An 18,204-nucleotide genomic window follows, 5' to 3' on the forward strand; every position below is an offset into this window, starting at 1 on the left:
ATTAAAACAAGAAAATGATGGAGCACAAAACACTTTTATTTCCTTTTTATACTTAAAAATAAAGAAGACAGTAATTAAACCAGACCAGAAGATGAGTTCTGATTGTTAATTGCTGAGGGAGATGCAGTATTTTAATTTATCCCAATTCATTTGCAGAACTAGGCAGACAAGGTAACATGTTCTGTGCTCTAGCCCATGAGATGATGCTGACAATTTGAGATTTAATGATTTTTGGATGTTCCAGATTTGCTATTTTAAAACTGTAACTGCAATAGTATTTTCCCCTCTCTGGGTAGAAGCTGAAGAAAACTGTTGTAGCCTTTTATCTAAGAGCGTGAGGCTACAGGGTCCTGACTTTCATAGGGCAAAGCTGGCTTGCAGATTTACTGAAATAATTACCAAATTATTTAATAGGTTTTGAATTCTGAACTCATAGTTTGTTAGTGGAGTCTGCCAACTGAACAATTGTACATAGAATCTTAGAACAAGGGCCTCCACGGGACTCTGCTAAAGCATTTAATATTCCCATTTCTAATTGTAAAGCCATTTGAGCATATAGTAGTATGCACTGGTGTAACTGACTCCTTGGCTATAGAGGTAGCATTTGATACATTTTGGATAATGCTTTCGAAGTAATGATAATGTCAGATGTACAAGGGCTCAGCTAATGAACCCATTAATCAGTCCGTTATTGAGCACCTCCAGAATGCAATGCACTGAGCTGGGAACCATGAAGGATCAGGCACAAGGCAGATTTCATTCCTCTAACAGAACATTTAAATATTCTGGGAAACTTTAAAAAATGCAGATGCCTGTGTCCCACTCTAGGCATATGATTAAAAACTCCTTAGGTGATTCTGATAGTCATCTCCAGCATTGAGAACTACTTTTATAAAGTATAGTTTTGTTTTCAAGGCATTTGGAGTCTAACTGGGAATATATAGGACAAAATTGGGACTATAGATATAGTATATGTCGATCACTCTGTGTTTTTAGCCCTGTACACAGCATCTGATAAATTTATAGGGAGAGGCATGGACAACATAACTACTGTATTTAAGAGAGGAACAGATCACAGGAACAGAGGCTGGGTCGTCATGGAAGAGGTAGGATTTGAACCTAGGCTTTGAGGGCAGGTAGGATATAAATAAATATAGATGAGAAGTCAAGGCATTCTGAGTGGAAGGCTGGCATAAACCTAAGCTGAGGGCAGGAGTGTATAAGGTATGTGCCAGGTATTAACTGGATATTAGTTGAAAGTAGTAAGAAAGCAAGTAGTAGAAAGTAGTAGGAAATCAGAGAGACCTGCACAGGGTCTTGAGCCCAAACATCTGGATTTGAGTTTTGCACATGCCACTACATAGCTTCTTACCTTGACAAGTTATTTTACTTCTCTAAGCTCCAATATCCACATCTGCCAAATATTCATAATAATAGTTCCTATCAGGTTGCTTAGCTCCAGTAAGGCAATGTGTATATGAGCACTCGATAAACTACAGAGCCCTACCCAATGCTAGCTATTGTTACTGTGTTTTGGAGGGGAAGGCATTGAAGGTTATAGAGCACAGAAATGACATACAAAAATTTTTAATCATTCACCCTATTTATCTATAAGTGAGCAAAAGAAATAGCTAAAAATAAATATTTATCATCACCGAATTACTTAATGTAACTGTATTTAAGGACTTGGAGCTCACACTTTAAAAAAGAAGATCATCCTAACTGCCCCTCATGACTACTGCAGAGGCTACACCTGAAAAGGCAAAATGTAAGTATCTATGCTTACCTAACAACTTGACATACAAGTCATAACACTCCAACTGTTTTAACCCGTCTTTTCTATTAATTAGTGACCCTCAGAGCACTACACTTATTGGCACATCTTGAAAGGATTTATTCCATTCCCTTTATTTAAAAATAACCAACTTTTGAGAGATCTTTTTAACTTATTGTGCTGTCCCATATGGTATCCACTTGTCACGTGGGTTATTCAGTCTTTGAAATGTGGCTGGTGAAACTAAGGAACTGAATATTTAATTTAAATTTAATGAATTTTAATTTAAAATTAAAAACTGATAATTCAGTTGTTGGAAAACCTTTAAGCATGTTTGGAACAAATTTGGGCATGTAAATTTATTTTTTCAAGTGATAATTTTATAAAATGTAAATACAGATTAAGTAGTTCTGATAAAAATTTAGCATGTGAGTTGAGATGTATGTAACTACAAACAAAATACATATAGAGTTTTGAAGATGGAACAAAAAAGAATGTAAAATATCTAATTCATTTTAAATGTTGATTAATGTTGAAATGGTAATATTTAAATATATTTTATTTAAATAAAATATTCTATGAAAATTATGTTATACAAATTAATTTCACCTTTTTTAGTATGTCTATAAGAAAAATTTGAATTACATATAAATTACATATTCAGTTTACACTGTATGATCTAGCTTTATTGAGGTATAATTCACAAATAAAAATTGAATATATATTAAGGTGTGCAACGTGTGTGCTAACATACATACACATTGTAAAATTATTACCACTATCAAGCTAATTATAATATCTATTACTTCACATAGTTAGCTTTTTTTCTGGTGTGATGAGACTACTTAAGATCTCTTAGCAAATTTCAGGTATACCATACATTGTTATTAATTACACATTATATTTCTTTTAGAGTTAATCTAGACTTGGCAACAAATACAAGCAATCCTAAGATATAGTGCTGCACATAGAGCTGAGGTTATTACTGTTCTGCTACTTCCTCTTGGCTCCTGTTACCCCTGACAGTATATGATACAGGCCAGCTGGCATCTGCCCAGGGCTGCCAACAGAGCTCTGTGATGATCACTTTAACTCTCTTTTCATTTGGATAACACAGAACATTTTTAAAGATGGGAAGGTCAGAAAGGGTGGAAGATCCAGGAAGTGGAGGAGGAATATTCTCTAGTCCCACATGACCCTGATGCTATGAGCTTGGCATTTCCCTACATCTCCTTAGCAACCTGACCATAGTCTGAGAAATATTAACATAGAAAGATTTTTGGGCAGTACCCTGTAAAATCTGTCTGAGGTATATATGAAACTTATTAGCATTTTTTGGTGCAAAGAACGCAAGATACTTTATTAAAGAAGACCAGAGAATAAGGGAGGGGGAAAGTGAGTCAATAAGAGACAATTTAAGAGAGTGCCTTTAATTTAGAACTGAAGAATTGAATCTTAATGAAGAATATATTATGGGAAAACATGTTGAATATGTGTTTTAGGAGATGATAACCAGATGCCACTTGAAATTTGGGTTTTATTTGGTTCTTTAACTCTTTTTAGGAAGAAATTAGAAATAATTTGTGTTTTCTTCACTTACATGTAATGAAATTAATATAAATTATTATATTTGAAGTTTTTGTCCAAAGAGCTTCTACTTACTTTCCAACTTCCATAACTCTTTACCCTAGAACTGATGGCCTTAGTTCCAGCTTCTCTCCTCTTCAGCTTCTCCTCTCTACAGCTTCTCCCCACTTCTTGGCACTCGAGTCCTTCTCTCCATCTGAACCTGTTTACAAGCAGGTTCTTTCCACAGATGCGCTGTTATTCAGACCTTTATTTGTTTTTTGCTTAGCTGGTGTGTGTTTACTTTTCAGCAAAGAAATTCTGCCAAATAAAACTTAGGAAGAGCTCAAATATGTAAATCAGATAAGATCTGAGCTTCTCTGATTGAAAGAAGGAAGCAGCCCCAAGGCACATGAAATTAATGAAGCACATATTTAAAACCACTGCCTTAGCCTGGCTTCCATTCACATGTTATTTCTCTTGGGACATTTCTGTTTTCAATATTATTTTCAATAATACAGTGTAAAGCTTTATCTTTTTAAAGGGAAATTCACATTAGTGAGCTAGCAGTAGGGGGTGTTGGTGGTTTATGTTGGCTTCTATCACGGTGCCCATCTTAACTGACTGTCAAGGCATTTATTTACACATTTTTTCTGGCACTAGATTGTTAAGAACTTGGAAGACAGAAATAGCTAGTCTTACTTATTTTAGCACATTTAGCATCAAAACAGCATCTAGCACTTAGTAGGTACTTAATTAATATGTGCTAAACTGAGTCCCGTTGTGTCTGAGGTGAGGCTTTTGTTACACCTGTCAGGCATTTACTCTGATTACACACACAGGGTTGGCCTTAGCCATGTGGTCACACATCTTTGCTTAAGATTATCTTTTAAATAAATTTATGTGAAGCCTCTCTGAAAATGTAGCCTATTAATGGGAAGGATGGAAACCTCTCTGAGTATGACCAGTTGTTTTTATTATGGTTATGAAAAACAAATGTTTTTAAGCCCCTGGGGCTTTTTGGATACAGAAAATACTTACTCAATGATTCTAATTAAAAGATGGCTCATTCTCTGTCATAGTTTCCATAACTAGATTTTCTTTTTGTATCTTCACTTCAGAGGTTCACTGGAGCAACTCTGTAGAACCTCTAAAGTAGTAGAGAAATCTGGTTTTATGAACCATCATTAAAATTGTGTTAAGCTGATGATATATGAAAAATGAGGTTTTTTTAAAGATAAAAGAAATGTATGAAAATGTTTTAGGCTAGTGAAATATTTGGAATTAGGGCTACTCATATATTTTTTTTCTATGGAAATGTTAGTATTTACACTCATGTCTTAGATGAGTTTAATATGACCATTTCAACCTCTTCATGAACTTTATTGCAAAACATTTATTACTTATAATGACTTACTATTTCTTTTGGGGGCTTTAATAACATGAAGAATCCTATGTATGAAAATATTTGATTAATTGCAAACATGTTGGTTAGTTTTGGATAAAAGGAATTTTAATAAGACAATTTACCCAAACTGCATTAGGAAGTTTATCTCTGTGATTTTGAAGAAATGAGGATTGACTTAAAAAAGTAATTATATAAACACTGTTGGAGAAAAGTTTAGCCCAATGATAGTAATACAATAATATAAATAATAAAATTTCTCACATTTATTGGAAGCTTATATGTCAGGTGCTGTGCTGTTTTGTAACAATGTTTAAGTTAATCTTCAAACAAATCTCTGTGACATATGTTATTATTATCCTTAGTTTACAAATAAAAAAGGCGTAAGACAATAAGGTTCATGAGCAAACTGGAATTCAAGCACAAAATTGTGTGACTCAGGAATAAGAGCTCTTAAAAATCATTTTATATACTATCAATATGTATTTGCAAATTAAGTTACAAGTATAGTTTTCATAATAAAGAAGGAACAGACCTTGGCAACTTCCTCAAAATAATAGATGAAGTGCACTTGAACGTGTAAAAGATGCAAGCTTACATTCTTACCCCATTATGAACAAAGAAAAGAGAAGCCTCAAAGATTATTGACTAGCTGGAGCTTTAATATAAATGTTACTTAATTTCTTGTAATTTTTAGACTCATTTGTGGAATAGATACTTGTGCTTGGAAATTATAAAAATAAATGATGCTAGCATTGTCTTTTCTAAGGCATTGAGGTATGAGTTATCTTGTTGTATCTTGTGAATTTAACTCTTTTGTTCAAGGGCTACTTTTTAGTGATGGTAGAAAATCAGAACAGCTACCTCATTGCCTCAAATGACAACAAGGACTCAGGACTGCCAGCTGGAAGTCAATGTCCACATGCCTTCATTGGAGCCATTTCAGGATCTATGTGAAATTTCTGCTTTCCGACCATGGTTGCCTTTCTCTGCTCCTTTATGAACAAGTCTCAGGCCTTGTTCTGCTCAATAATCTCATGGCCTGACTGTATGGGTATGCTGTGTCAATACCTTGATATGTCAAGATCTGCTTTCTGGCCCCAATAAGGCCATTAGGGCTGCCAGAGCGCGTATAGTTTCTCCAGTGTCCACAGGTGATGGGTGGCACTTGTGGACAGGGGAAATCAGGGACTAATCAACAAAGAGCCCAGCAAGGAAGAAAATGCTACTTTGGGAATTTAACTACTGTGTCAAAAGCTAATTCTAGTTACAAAGGGGGAAATCGGAACAGCTGCATCAGCACATTAAATGACAAAAAGGGGCAGGAGTGCTGGCTTAAAATGCAAGTATCAGGGAAACGTGTGTATCTCACCAGGGTGACCAGCCAAATTTCAGAGGAATTTCCAGTACTTATGGGGAGTACATGGCATTGGGAAAGGCAGTAGATTTGTAGAAAAGAGCAGCAAGGAACTCAGGAGCACAGTGCCTATGCAGAGCCGCAGCACTGCTGTGTGACTTCAGCAGGCTGGCAGGTCTCTGCATCTCAGAACTTTGCCTGTAAATGAAGACTAGCTCATCTCTAAGGTCTTGTCTGAAATGAAGATATGGTGGTTTCCACAAAGCTACATTTCCAACAACAAAACAACCCAGTGACTTAATATATTAATAAATTATATTGCTTGTCACGTGCACAACACATGACAATATTGTAATTAAAAGTGATTGTAATTAAAGTAATGGTAAGGGATATTTGATTAGTAAGAAGAAGGGAATTAAAAGAGGAAAGGGCTGTCATGAGAGAAGGGAAAGGAGGACAGGTTGTGAAGTTACACCTAGGAATAACTCCCTGCCTTTCCTTCATGAAGTAAATGCTCTGGCTAGAGGCCTCCTCAAAGCAAAATTAGATTTTAGTTGAAATTTGATGAAACAGTTTTAATTCCAGAACTCTTGCCCTTTCCATGTGAGGACAGTGCTTATTTTGGCTTTGAATTGGGAAATTAATGTGAACCAGACTTCATTCCTCAGGACCTCATTACCCTAATGTAGCAGCTACCTGTGGCCCGTGAGTCTACCTGGTGAAAAGCAAGGAGATATTTTGTGGAAGAATAAAGAGAGAGTTTGGCCTTCAATAATTTATTGTGAAATTTTCAAGCATACAGCAAACTTGAATGAATGTTAAATCAATGCCCATATGCTTACTACCAAGTTTCTTACCATTAATATTTTACTGTACTTGATTTGTCACATACTCATCCATCAATCAACATGCATATCATTAGTTAGAATTCATTATTTGTTTGTAGTTTTTCTTCTTTTGATATAAAATGTACATACAATGAAATGCACAAATCTTAGGTGTACGATGAATACACTAATAATAATGTATGCCTGTGTAATCCAAATTCCTATCAAAATACAGAACATTCCCATCACTCCAGAAATTTCCTTCATGTCACTTCTCAGTTAATCCATCATACCTTCCAACAGAATAATAACTGTTTTATTTGTTTTTTCTACCATAGATTAATTTTATCTGTTCTAGAACTTTGTATAAGTGGAACCATATAGTATGTGCTTTTTTGTGTAAGTCTGCTTTAACTTGGCATAATATTTTTGAAATTTATCCATAGTGTTTTACATGTCAGTATCTCTTTTTATTGCTAAGTAGTAGTTTATTGTACACATATAACCATAGCTTATCAACTCTCCTGTTGTTATATATCTGGGCTGTTTTCAATTTAGAATTATTATGAGTAAAGCTGCTGTAAACATTTTTGTACAAATCTTTTGAAAACATACATTTTCATTCTCTCTGGTAAATACCTAGGAGTGGAATTGCTCGGTTGTACGATGGAAGTATATTTAGCTTTATAAGAGATTGCCATACCTTTTCCAAACTGATTATGCTATTTTACATTTCTACCAGCAGTACTTGAGGGTTCCAGTAACTCTACAGACTCATCAACATTTGGTGTTATCAGTCTTTTTAATTTTAGCCATTTTGTTGAGTGTGGTGGTATCTCATTATAGTTTTGATTTACATGAAGATTGAGTTTTTAATTGCTTAAAATTTGAGTGGATGAAGAGGAGAAAAACCTTCATAGTAAGAGTACTAACGGAGGTAGAGTTATAAAAACAGAGAGCCCACTGGCCAGACTTTGAATAGGTAATATATTTAAATTTTGCTGAGTTTGAGTTAAGAGCAGGAAGCCAAGAAACGCTTTTAAGTGTCTGGATCCTCTAATATAATTCAAGTTTTAGTATTTGTGCTGCTGAAGCAAGCACACAATCAACTAATAATAAAGAAAATATATAAAGAGGAAAACTTAGACAAGGCTAAATGAGAAGGATATAGTCTACATGCTGTCGAATTGTATACCTAGCGCTGCTTAAAAGAAATTAAGAAACTTAGGCTGGGTGCTTTGGGTCATACCTGTAATCCCAGCACTTTGGGAGACCAAGGCAGGTAGATTGCTTGAGCCCTGGAGTTTGAGACCAGCCTGGGCAACATGGTGAAACCCTGTTTCTACAATAAGTACAAAAATTAGCTGGTTGTGGTGGTGCATGCCTATAGTTCCAGATACTCAGAAGGCTGAGGTGGGAGGATTGCTCGAGCTTGGAAAGCAGAGGTTGCACTGAGCCATAATTGTGCCACTGTACTCCAGATTGGACAACAGAGGGAGACTCTGTCTCACACACAAAAAAAGAAAAGTAGAAAGAAATTAAGAAACTTAGAAAAATAGAAATAAGAATTGTTATAGCATCATCCATCCATAGGTATGTTTTTTTTTATTTCAGTGCTGCTTCTATTTAATTTATTGAGGCATTTTATTTTACAGTTATAATTTTATCAACAAGTTGGAAGGTAAATACTCTTGAGGAAATGTACAGCTTCATACATTAGTCATCAAGTATGGAAAACACAGATAGACTTGTTAATAACTTTTGTGCCCAAAACATGTTGTTATATCTTCTATACAGTAACATTTAAAGGACTTTCAGAACTGAAGGATGTTTCTGTTCTGTATATTTTCTTTGTTTCTCTGGACTGAAGTAACTTAGGATAACCTGTCTTATCACCTGACCATTACAAGCTTATATTTCTTCTTAAAAGCAAAATATTATGTTAAGAGATCATTATATTCTTTTGCTTCCTTTTATAATGTCAACTTTTAAAATTTACTTTCACATTAACTGCTTAAAAAATGTTTCTCTGTTTCTATGTTAGGTCCTCCATTAGAGATCACCAAGCAAGACTTTTTTCAAGAAGCAAAAACTCTCATTGCCCATTATGAGAAAATAAATGAGGTTAGTCCTTTGCATTTATCTAATGTTACATTTAAAAATTTTTGCATACTACAATGATTATTCCAAAGGATTGCATAAATCCTGATATGTGATCAAATAAATAGAAAAGAGAATAGAACTGAAGAGAAAAATGAAATCCTCACTAGCTATAAAAATTGATTTCAAATGACATTTTAAAATAAGATTTTTTAGTTATATGAATTTTAATTATGCAAATGTATTTAATTTGTACATTTAATACAATTTTAATTTTTTTTGAAGAATTTAAACATAAATAATTGGATTTATCATCTCAAGTAAATATCCCTTTAAATGCTGTTTAGACAAAGCTAAACTAGAAAATATATTGTGAGATGAGTCTCTTCTATACTCTTAGCATGATTACCTTAGCATGATACATTATATTCCATGTGTCTTTTTGCATTGGGATTGTCTATTTGCTGGTCTGATAGATCCTTGAGGGCACAGACTGTTTTTTGAATGTTGTATCTCTAGCAATAATGATTATGCCTGGCTCAATAAATATTTGCTGAATGGCATATATTTGGAACATGAGAAGAAGGAGTGAAAGGGAAAGGGATAGCAAAGAGATTGAGGAGTGTCAGCACAGCACAGGGTGACATTTTGGAAGAGGGCATCTATAGAGGAGGCAGCAAATTTGGGGAAGGGGTAACTATTGTGACCGATGGGCCTTTGGGAAGACAGGTGCAGGGAGGGTACCTTTGGATGGTTTACTGTGTGTCAAATGATCCTAGTCCCCTTTTGAATACTTAAAAAAAATTTTAAATTTTTAAGTAAGCTTTTAAATATTTTTCAATACTTCTTGCAGTTGGGGAGGAGGATTCTAATTTTTACTTATGTTTCTTTTGAATGGTCCTCTATGCCAAGACTGGCCATACATAGTTTTAATCTTGTAATCAACATCGTACACATTGCTTAACTAATTTTTCCACTAACCAATTTAAAAGATTTTCAATTATATTAATTTCACTGGTGGGAACATGGGATGGACGTTTCACGGTCTTCAGAGTTAGACAGATGTGCCTCAGAAACTTGACTTGTTTTAAAATTTTTATCTAATAATAACAGCCCAATGTTCCATCTTCGGTTGCCTGGCAAATGTAATACTAGTACACTAAAACTTTCTTATTGACCTTTTGAGTCAGCAACAATTTGAATTTTTCTAAATCTTTTTTTGGGTGTGTGTGTTGTTGGGGGAATAGGGAAGAACTATAGCTCTGTCTGTGTGTAGAACAGTTATGCTATTTGGATAATTACCTGTCAGAACCTTGGAACTGTATTATTTCTCTGTTGTTCAAGGTGGTCAAAATAAAGAAGCAACTTTGATTAAAAGGATATGAAATGTATGTCCTATTCCCAATATGCTCTTTTTGAGAGCTTACCTCCATGTATGTTCAGTTATTTCTGGTTCAGCAAAGGAAGAGGTTTGGGGGATGTTAGCATTTTATGGACATCTGAAAGTTCTTCAAAGATGGTTGAAAATAATTTAATTCCTATATGTCTATTTGAAAAACTCCTATTTTACAATGGACTTGAAACCTGTAATTAAAAATATCACTTTGGGGAGAAAGTTGCTATTTTAAAATTTACATTTATTTCAAAGTGGAATATGATCCTTATGCTTGTGAAGGACTTTTAGAGAGTGACATAGAATAATGTCTGATGTAGCTGGTTATTGTCATTTGTAATTTACTGTATAAGAGTAAATGTCTTATACAGTAGGGTACTTTGTAAAATGTATCTAGTAGAGATGCAATTTTGTGAACTTATTAATAAAATTTATTATATAACTTTATTAAATAATGCATACTAAAATTAAATTTTGCCAAAATCTATTTTTGTTTTATTCATAGAATAAAGTTCAAGGAACTTCTATAAATGTTTTCAGAAAGAAACACCAAAAGCCGAAATCTGGTAAATACATACCTTTGGAGATTGACAAAAAGGAAACACATGATGTGGTACAAGAACATCGGGCAGCACTCAGAAGGATTTGCTTTCCTAAGGAGCTTTCCAAAAGTGAACATCTTCAGGAACCCCCACAACGAATCTCCTTCAAGGAACCACACATTTTTAGTAGAAGAGAAAGATGCAGGCCCATAGATCTAATTGCAAAAGGTAAGTAGGGGTGAAGAAATTCAGCAAACCCAGAGGCAAAACTGCTTGCTTCTTATGTGCCTGTAATGGAATTTTCTTGTTCAAATAATTCCCTGAACTTTAAATCTTAACAATGAAAGGTAGGGAGGCCTGATTATTAGAGCTGCCAGTCTCTGGGCACCACCAGAAATTGAGATGAACCCATTCTAAAGGGAAAGAGAAATTTAGGGGAACAAAACTGGTTAGCCATGTCTTCCAGAAGTGATCTTCTTCCTAGTGAAAATCCTCAGAGACTGTTTATTTCACAGATGCTAAAGCAGCCGTGGATGATAGCCCTGAATTCTGTTTTTGAGCAGGATCGATAGGATAGGCAACTTACTCGTGAGTGTGTTTCATCAAAACACTAAAAAGATTTTTGGAAACTGTAGAGTTTTCCCTTAAAATAAATTGTAAAGGTTTATCCTCTATCAGTAACATGGTAGGTATAAATTAGAGATTGATTTAAGCAAAGTGATATTGTTTTCCTGAAACTAATGGCTTGAATACATGACCACTTATAATACATTTCTAGTATAGCTTTCACAGCTTCATCTTACTTTTTTCCTCTTACGTTATTTCTAAAGATGTTTATTTATTCATGCACTCACTTGTATTTTTCCTATTCAACAAAGAGTGACTGCTCTGTGCCAGGAACTAAGTTAGGAGCTATAGAAACAGAAATAAAAAGGCTCAGAGAGTAATGGTGAGGATAAACACAGGGTAATTTCTTACTATACAGTGTAACAGTTGCTGTAAGAGGGTAAGTGTGAAGCATTATGGAAATACTGAGGAGTAACCAACCAAAGGCCAGAAGAGATCTCTCCTGAAAATTTATCAGAAGAGATCTCTAGAACTGGGTTTTCAGGAGAAGTAGGATGGAAACAGGAGAGGCCATTTTGAGCTGCAGGAACAAAAATCTTACTCTGAAAGATGTAAGAACATGGTATATTTTGGGAAGGCAGAGATGTGGTAGGAAACAAATTTTGGAAGATGGGTGGCCTAAAGTTTGAAAGGAATATGATAGTAGACCTAGAATTTGAACTTATGTTTAATGGAAAGACATGATGATTTCAAAGCTATAGGTGGAGGAAGGGGTGAGGTATGATCAGATCTTTCTGTTAGAAAAATAAAACTTGCAACAGAGACTGTAGAGAGGGATGACAGAGAGCTAAGTGAGGAGGCTGTCCAGGTGAGAGATGATAGGGCCTAAATTAGGGCAGTAGGGAAGCATAAAGTGTGGAGAAGGGCTGTTCCATCAGCATTTCTCAAAGCATGCTCCTCAGAATGTTAGTCCTGAGAGGTTTAGTGACCTGACAAAGGGTTCTTTGGTTAGAAACATTTAAAAAAAATACATGTTATATTCCTTATTGGAGATTCATATTGATTATTAATATATTGAAAGGTCTGCGAAATACTGCAGAAATCTCTTTACTGTTTTTAACCTTGCTAACCCCAGTTCATTTGGCCAAAGAACCCCCATTTTTTTTTTCACATTATACCAATTAATGTCCTCAAGACTGGTGTTCTTTTAAATACATTTTGGTAAATACAGAATTAGTGGATTATTTTAGGATGAATTAACTGGTTTTTAAAAAATCAACTGATTGTGTAATGAAAATGAATATGATAAAGATATTGAGATTTCTAGACTGGGAAACTGTACAAAAATCCTTAGGTTGGGATAGAAATTTAGAGGGTGTCTTAGTCTGTTCTTGCTGCTATAACAAAATGCCTGAATAATTTATAAACATACTAAATTTATTGCTTATAGTTATGGAAGCTGGGAAATCCCAGATCAAGGTACTAACTGTCAGGTGGTTTTGTGAGGGTCCAGTCTCTGCTTCCAAGATGGCACCTTGAATGCTCTGTCCTCTGGAGGGGACAAAAGCTGTGTCCTCACATGGTGGAAGACATGGAAGGGAAAAGGGCCAGCAGCTCTCTGAAGCCTGTCTTTTAATCTCATTTATGAGGATGAAGCCCTCATAACTTAATCACTTCCTCAAAGGTCTATCTCTTAATACTATCACATTGGATCTTAGGTTCCAACATGAATATTGGAGACATACAAATATTTGAACCGTAATAAGGGGAGAAGCAGATTTTGGGCAATGGGGAAAGGGGTGGGGGAAAATCATGAATTCATTTTTAGACCTTTTAAGTAGGCACACATGTGGAGATAGCCATCAGGAAGTTGGAAAAGGAGACCTAGCTCTAGAGAGACAGATGAAGACTGAAGATAGATGTGAGGGTTCCCTACCATACTGAAATTGTGGGGCTCATGCATTTATTCACCTAACACTTGTTTAATTTAATGTGTGAGGTATGAGAGACAAAAGATATGCTGCTTCCCCTCAAGAAATTCAAACTTGATGTAGTTTTGCAGTGGCATTGGAGGAGGATAAATAAACAATTATAGTATGACTCATACTGTAATAGAAACTCTACTGCTTTAAAAAGAATAGGAGGATATCTAATTCTGATTTAGGGGTCAGGAATAGATTCTCAGGAAATTTAAAGTGTTTGGTGAATTTTGAAGGAAAAATAAGTGTTAACTCAAAAAAGAAAGAAAATTCTGTCTAGCTAGAGGGCCTAGCATCTACCTGATAGTGGATATCTGAGAAAGTGATTATGATGTTTTTGACAATTAAAATGATTTTACATGATTGGACCATGAGGATTGGGGAGTGGTTAGAGATAACAGACTAGATACTGAACAACATAGAATTTTAACCTCAAAGCTTTGAGAACAATTTAAATGTTTTAAAGAGAAGTTGCAGTGATAATATTTGCATTTTAGCATGTTTACTGGCTGTGGAAATGGGGTGTGATGGATTTTAGAGGCATAGAGACCAATAAGGAGACAGTAATTCACACAAGGAAAGACAACTTAAATGAAGGTAGTAGCACTGGGGATAGTGTTGAGGGGAGAGATTTTACAGATATTAGAAAGATAGAGTTATTTAGAGTTGGTCAAAAATAAAGTAAAACATAAGGCACAGGAAAGAGCTGTGGTACTGAGTTAGTGGTTTACACTAAGTGGCAGCATGAAGCCAGGTATAGCAAGTTAGAAGGTTGGAGATGCATCTTACATTAGTAATGGTAAAAACTGCCACCAAAAATAAGTTGGAATCTAGACCATGTACCTACTGAACTTTGTAGCTTTAGGTAAAGAAGTTGGGAAGTGCATTATTAAAATATATTGCTGGTTTCTGGCTGGCTTTGGGAAGTTATTATAAACATGAAATAAACTGAGAAAAGTCCTGGCTAGTTTCCAATCGGAAATGAAAGGGCATAGAGAGATACTAGGTACTTGGGGTCTTGGTTTTGAGCAAATATCTACTAATAATTGACATTGCAGCAAAAAGCATATTAAAAGTACATCTTTTACCACCCAGCCCATTATCTCAGATACCCTCAGGGCAGTCATTATTGAGAGACTAATCCAAGGGATAAGGGAAACAAAGATACAAAGGATATTTTAGAACTATATATTAAAAAAATGACTTTGCATCCTGGCCAGCATGGTGAAACCCCGTCTGTACTAAAAATATAAAAATTAGCTGGGCATGGTGGCAAGCTCCTGTAATCCCAGCTACTTGAGAGGTTGAGGCAGGAGAATCGCTTGAACCTGGGAAGCAGAGGTTGCAGTGAGCTGAGATCATGCCACTGCACTCCAGCCTGGCAACAGAGTGAGACTCCGTCTCAAAAAATGTAAAAAGACTTTGAATGTGGTTATTGTCAGACAGAATTAACTGGAAGCAAATAGATTAAAAAGCCTAACAGATTTTTTTAGAGAATTTCATTCCCAAAGAAATCATGAACCTTGATGTAATTGAATGTTCAAAAAGTAAGATAACTTAGATTTATCAGGAAGTAGGTGACACAAGCCATACAACCTCCAAGGAGAGTAATAGCAAGATGTGGCCAAGGAGCAAGTAAAAGGCTTCTCAGAGAGTAGATCCAGAGGCCACTAAAAAAAAAGAAGAGAGTACTTCCCAGGACAAAATCATTGTCTATTCAAGGAACTTCCGCACCTTCAGGTTAGGGGGCCTTCTCGGTGACTTTCCAATAGAATTCTACAACATCTTTGGACTAGTGACTATTGTGTTTACTTTCTTTCCTTTCACTGATGGAGTTTTTACTGAGGTTATACTATACCTGCTCTATTACTGTATGTTATATGCTTTGGGGAAGGTGGAGATACCTTCTGTATTTGGGTCTCATATTACTGAACCATAAGGAGCCACGTCTGAACTTGTTGGATAAAACTACACAGCAGCTGGAGGTCCTGTTCTCTGAGCTGGATGCAGTGCCTGGGGGGAACTTTGGGTTGTCATCTTTGGGGAGAGGAAAGGTGTGTTCTGTAAAGGAATAAGAAGGAATGAATATTTAGTGTCCTAAAGAACAGACTGTAGCAGAGACTGGATAGATGCTCATCAAACTTATATCCTTTTCTTCCTTGGTACTTGGAAAATAGATGGGGCTATGTGACAGATTTGTCTCAGTGGATTATAGCTGGAAGTGATGCACATAAAATGCACATAAGTGATGCCCATAAAAGTGTCATGTGTTCTCCTCCCAATGTGGCTTCCCACATTTTCAAGTAGGAGGACTACTTTTCAATATTCTTAAAATAATGAAACAGTGGTAATAGTACTTTTAATATGTGTTGATTAACACATATTCAGTAAATATACAAAGCTCAGTGCGGATAATACAAAGGAGAAAAAATGGACATAAATTGTGTCCTCATGGAACCTGTGGTCTAGCTAGGGAAACAGATATCAATTAACAATCACATGTATACAGATTGAGAGTACATCACAAATCAATTGGATGTGGACTGGGTGTCAGCAAGACTTCCCAGGGGAAATTACATTTGAGCTAAGATATAAAAGATGCATAGGAATTACTCAAACATTGGGAAGTTTGAGGCAATTGCAAAACCATTTGCAATGACCCAAGGTGTGGGGCACATGGAAAAACTTTCAAATAAGTGAAAAAAGAGTTAATGTGGTTGCAGTTCTGAGAATGAGCTGGAGAGGAGTGAGCAGAGACTGTATAAGAACAGAACCTTTTGGTCAGTGCTGTGCTAGCACATGTTTAACATCTGGCTATGGTGAGGGGAGGGAGGAAGGCCTGCTTTGTAGCTTTTACTGATTTCCATGGTGTAAATACTCTTAACATAGCCAATTTCAAACTGCCAATGTGGTACCACTGATTACAAGAGTTGGGAAGAGATGTACACAGTCAGCTCTCCTGAGCAGATCTGAGCTTGCTGCAGCACACCACTGCATGCAGGCTGTGTCAAACACTTCTTGTTCATCACCTGAAATCCTCTTGGGTTCATCTCTTATTCCAGGCACTGCAGCCACTGCTCGGGTGACTGGTCCTTGTTTCATACTTCCTGGACTCCTTCCTGGCTTGAGACACTTATAGGACCAGCTTCAGCTGACACATAAACAACCAGGAATGGGGGATGAGAGCCAATGGATAAATGTTTCCTCCTGTCTGTCCCTGGGCAGAAGGGTCTCAATAACATTCTATAAAGCTTCTCAGAAGGTTCTGGATAGTTAAGCAACCAGTATCTTATGATGGTCAACTCAGAAAAAATTTTCACATTAGTTTTCCCTTCTTGCTTGTTTTCTTTTCTCCTCCTTCATTTCTAATATAACTTTAAAAATACTGTCATAAAAACATTTTGATGGCAGAATTGTCAGTGCTTGCTGAAAGATTAGGTGAGGAGTGTAAGGGAAAGATTGCATGAAGGATGGCTCTTAGACTTTAGTCTTGATGAACTGAAAGATGAGAATTGCTACTTTCTGAGATGTAGAATAGAGAGAGATGCATTTTAAATGGGCAGAAACCAAGAATTGGGATATGGATATATTAAGTTTGAGGAGGCTATTAGATATACAAATCAAAATCTCAAATAGGTAGTCCATTATAAGTAAGTGTGGACTCATGGGAAAGGTTGGAGTCATTAATTTATAGATAATATTGACCAGTAGACATGCCACATGAGCCACATGTAGTAAAAATTTTCTAGTGACCATGTTAAACAGTAAAAAGAAACAGGTAAAATTAATTTCAATAATATATTTGGGGCCAGGTGTGGTGGCTTACACCTGTAATCCCAGCACTTTGGGAGGCTGAGGCAGACAGATCACTTGAGGGCAGGAGATCAGCCTGGCTAACATGGTGAAATGCCATCTCTGCTGAAAAATACAAAAATTAGCCAGGCGTGATGGCAGGCACCTGTAATCCCAGCTACTCGGGAGGTGGAGACTGCAGTGAGCCGAGATCGTGCCACTGCACTCTAGCTGGGAGACAGAGAGAGAAAAAAAGAAATATATATATGTAAAAATTATTGAGATATTTTATATTTTTCATATTAAATCTTCAAAATCCAGTGTATATTTTACTTGCAGCAACTCTTAAATTGGACTAGCAACATTTCGAGTGCTCATAGCTACATATGGTAATTGGCTACCATATTGGACAACACAGGTATAGATATTATTTATAGTCATAGACTTACATATAAGATCATTGAGGAAGTAAACGTAGGTAGAAAAAAAAATTCAAGAACTGAGCCCTTTGAATTTCTAACACTTAGAGGGCAAGAAAAGGAGTTTCCAGCAAAGGAAGTAGAAAATGAATAGGAGCCAAATCAGGGGAGTGAGAAATATATTAGTCATATTTCAATTAAGGAGTAATGCATTAGAAAGGAGCAAGGACAGCTTATCTGTTGTCCCAAGAGAAAGGCAGGGGCATGAGCACAGATGCAGGTGGATTGATAGAGCAGGTGGTGAGATTACTTCAATTTCTTTTTCAGTGAAGTTAGAAGTGAGTTCTTCACTTGAGGGTGGGATGGGACTGAAAGTATCGGGGTTTTGAGGAGCAAGGAGAAAGGTGAAATAATCATACTTTGGAAAAATGTGAAAGTAAAAATATAGTTTGCTATGAAAAAATGAAATTCCTTTTCTCCTTC

The 18,204-nt window shown here is 35.9% G+C and overlaps 1 protein-coding gene across 1 annotated transcript in view; it reads left to right on the forward strand.

Annotated features, from left to right (window-relative positions):
* Window positions 1-1,731: 1,731 nt before the first annotated feature.
* IQCM (IQ motif containing M) overlaps window positions 1,732-18,204 on the forward strand; it is a 381,316-nt gene continuing 364,843 nt past the window's right edge. Inside the window, 3 exon segments of the mRNA XM_026454113.1 lie at window positions 1,732-1,768; window positions 8,974-9,053; window positions 10,928-11,192. Coding sequence (XP_026309898.1) covers window positions 1,732-1,768; window positions 8,974-9,053; window positions 10,928-11,192 — 382 coding nt within the window.

This window comes from Piliocolobus tephrosceles, chromosome 3, assembly GCF_002776525.5.
Source record: "Piliocolobus tephrosceles isolate RC106 chromosome 3, ASM277652v3, whole genome shotgun sequence".
Lineage (NCBI taxonomy): Eukaryota > Metazoa > Chordata > Mammalia > Primates > Cercopithecidae > Piliocolobus > Piliocolobus tephrosceles.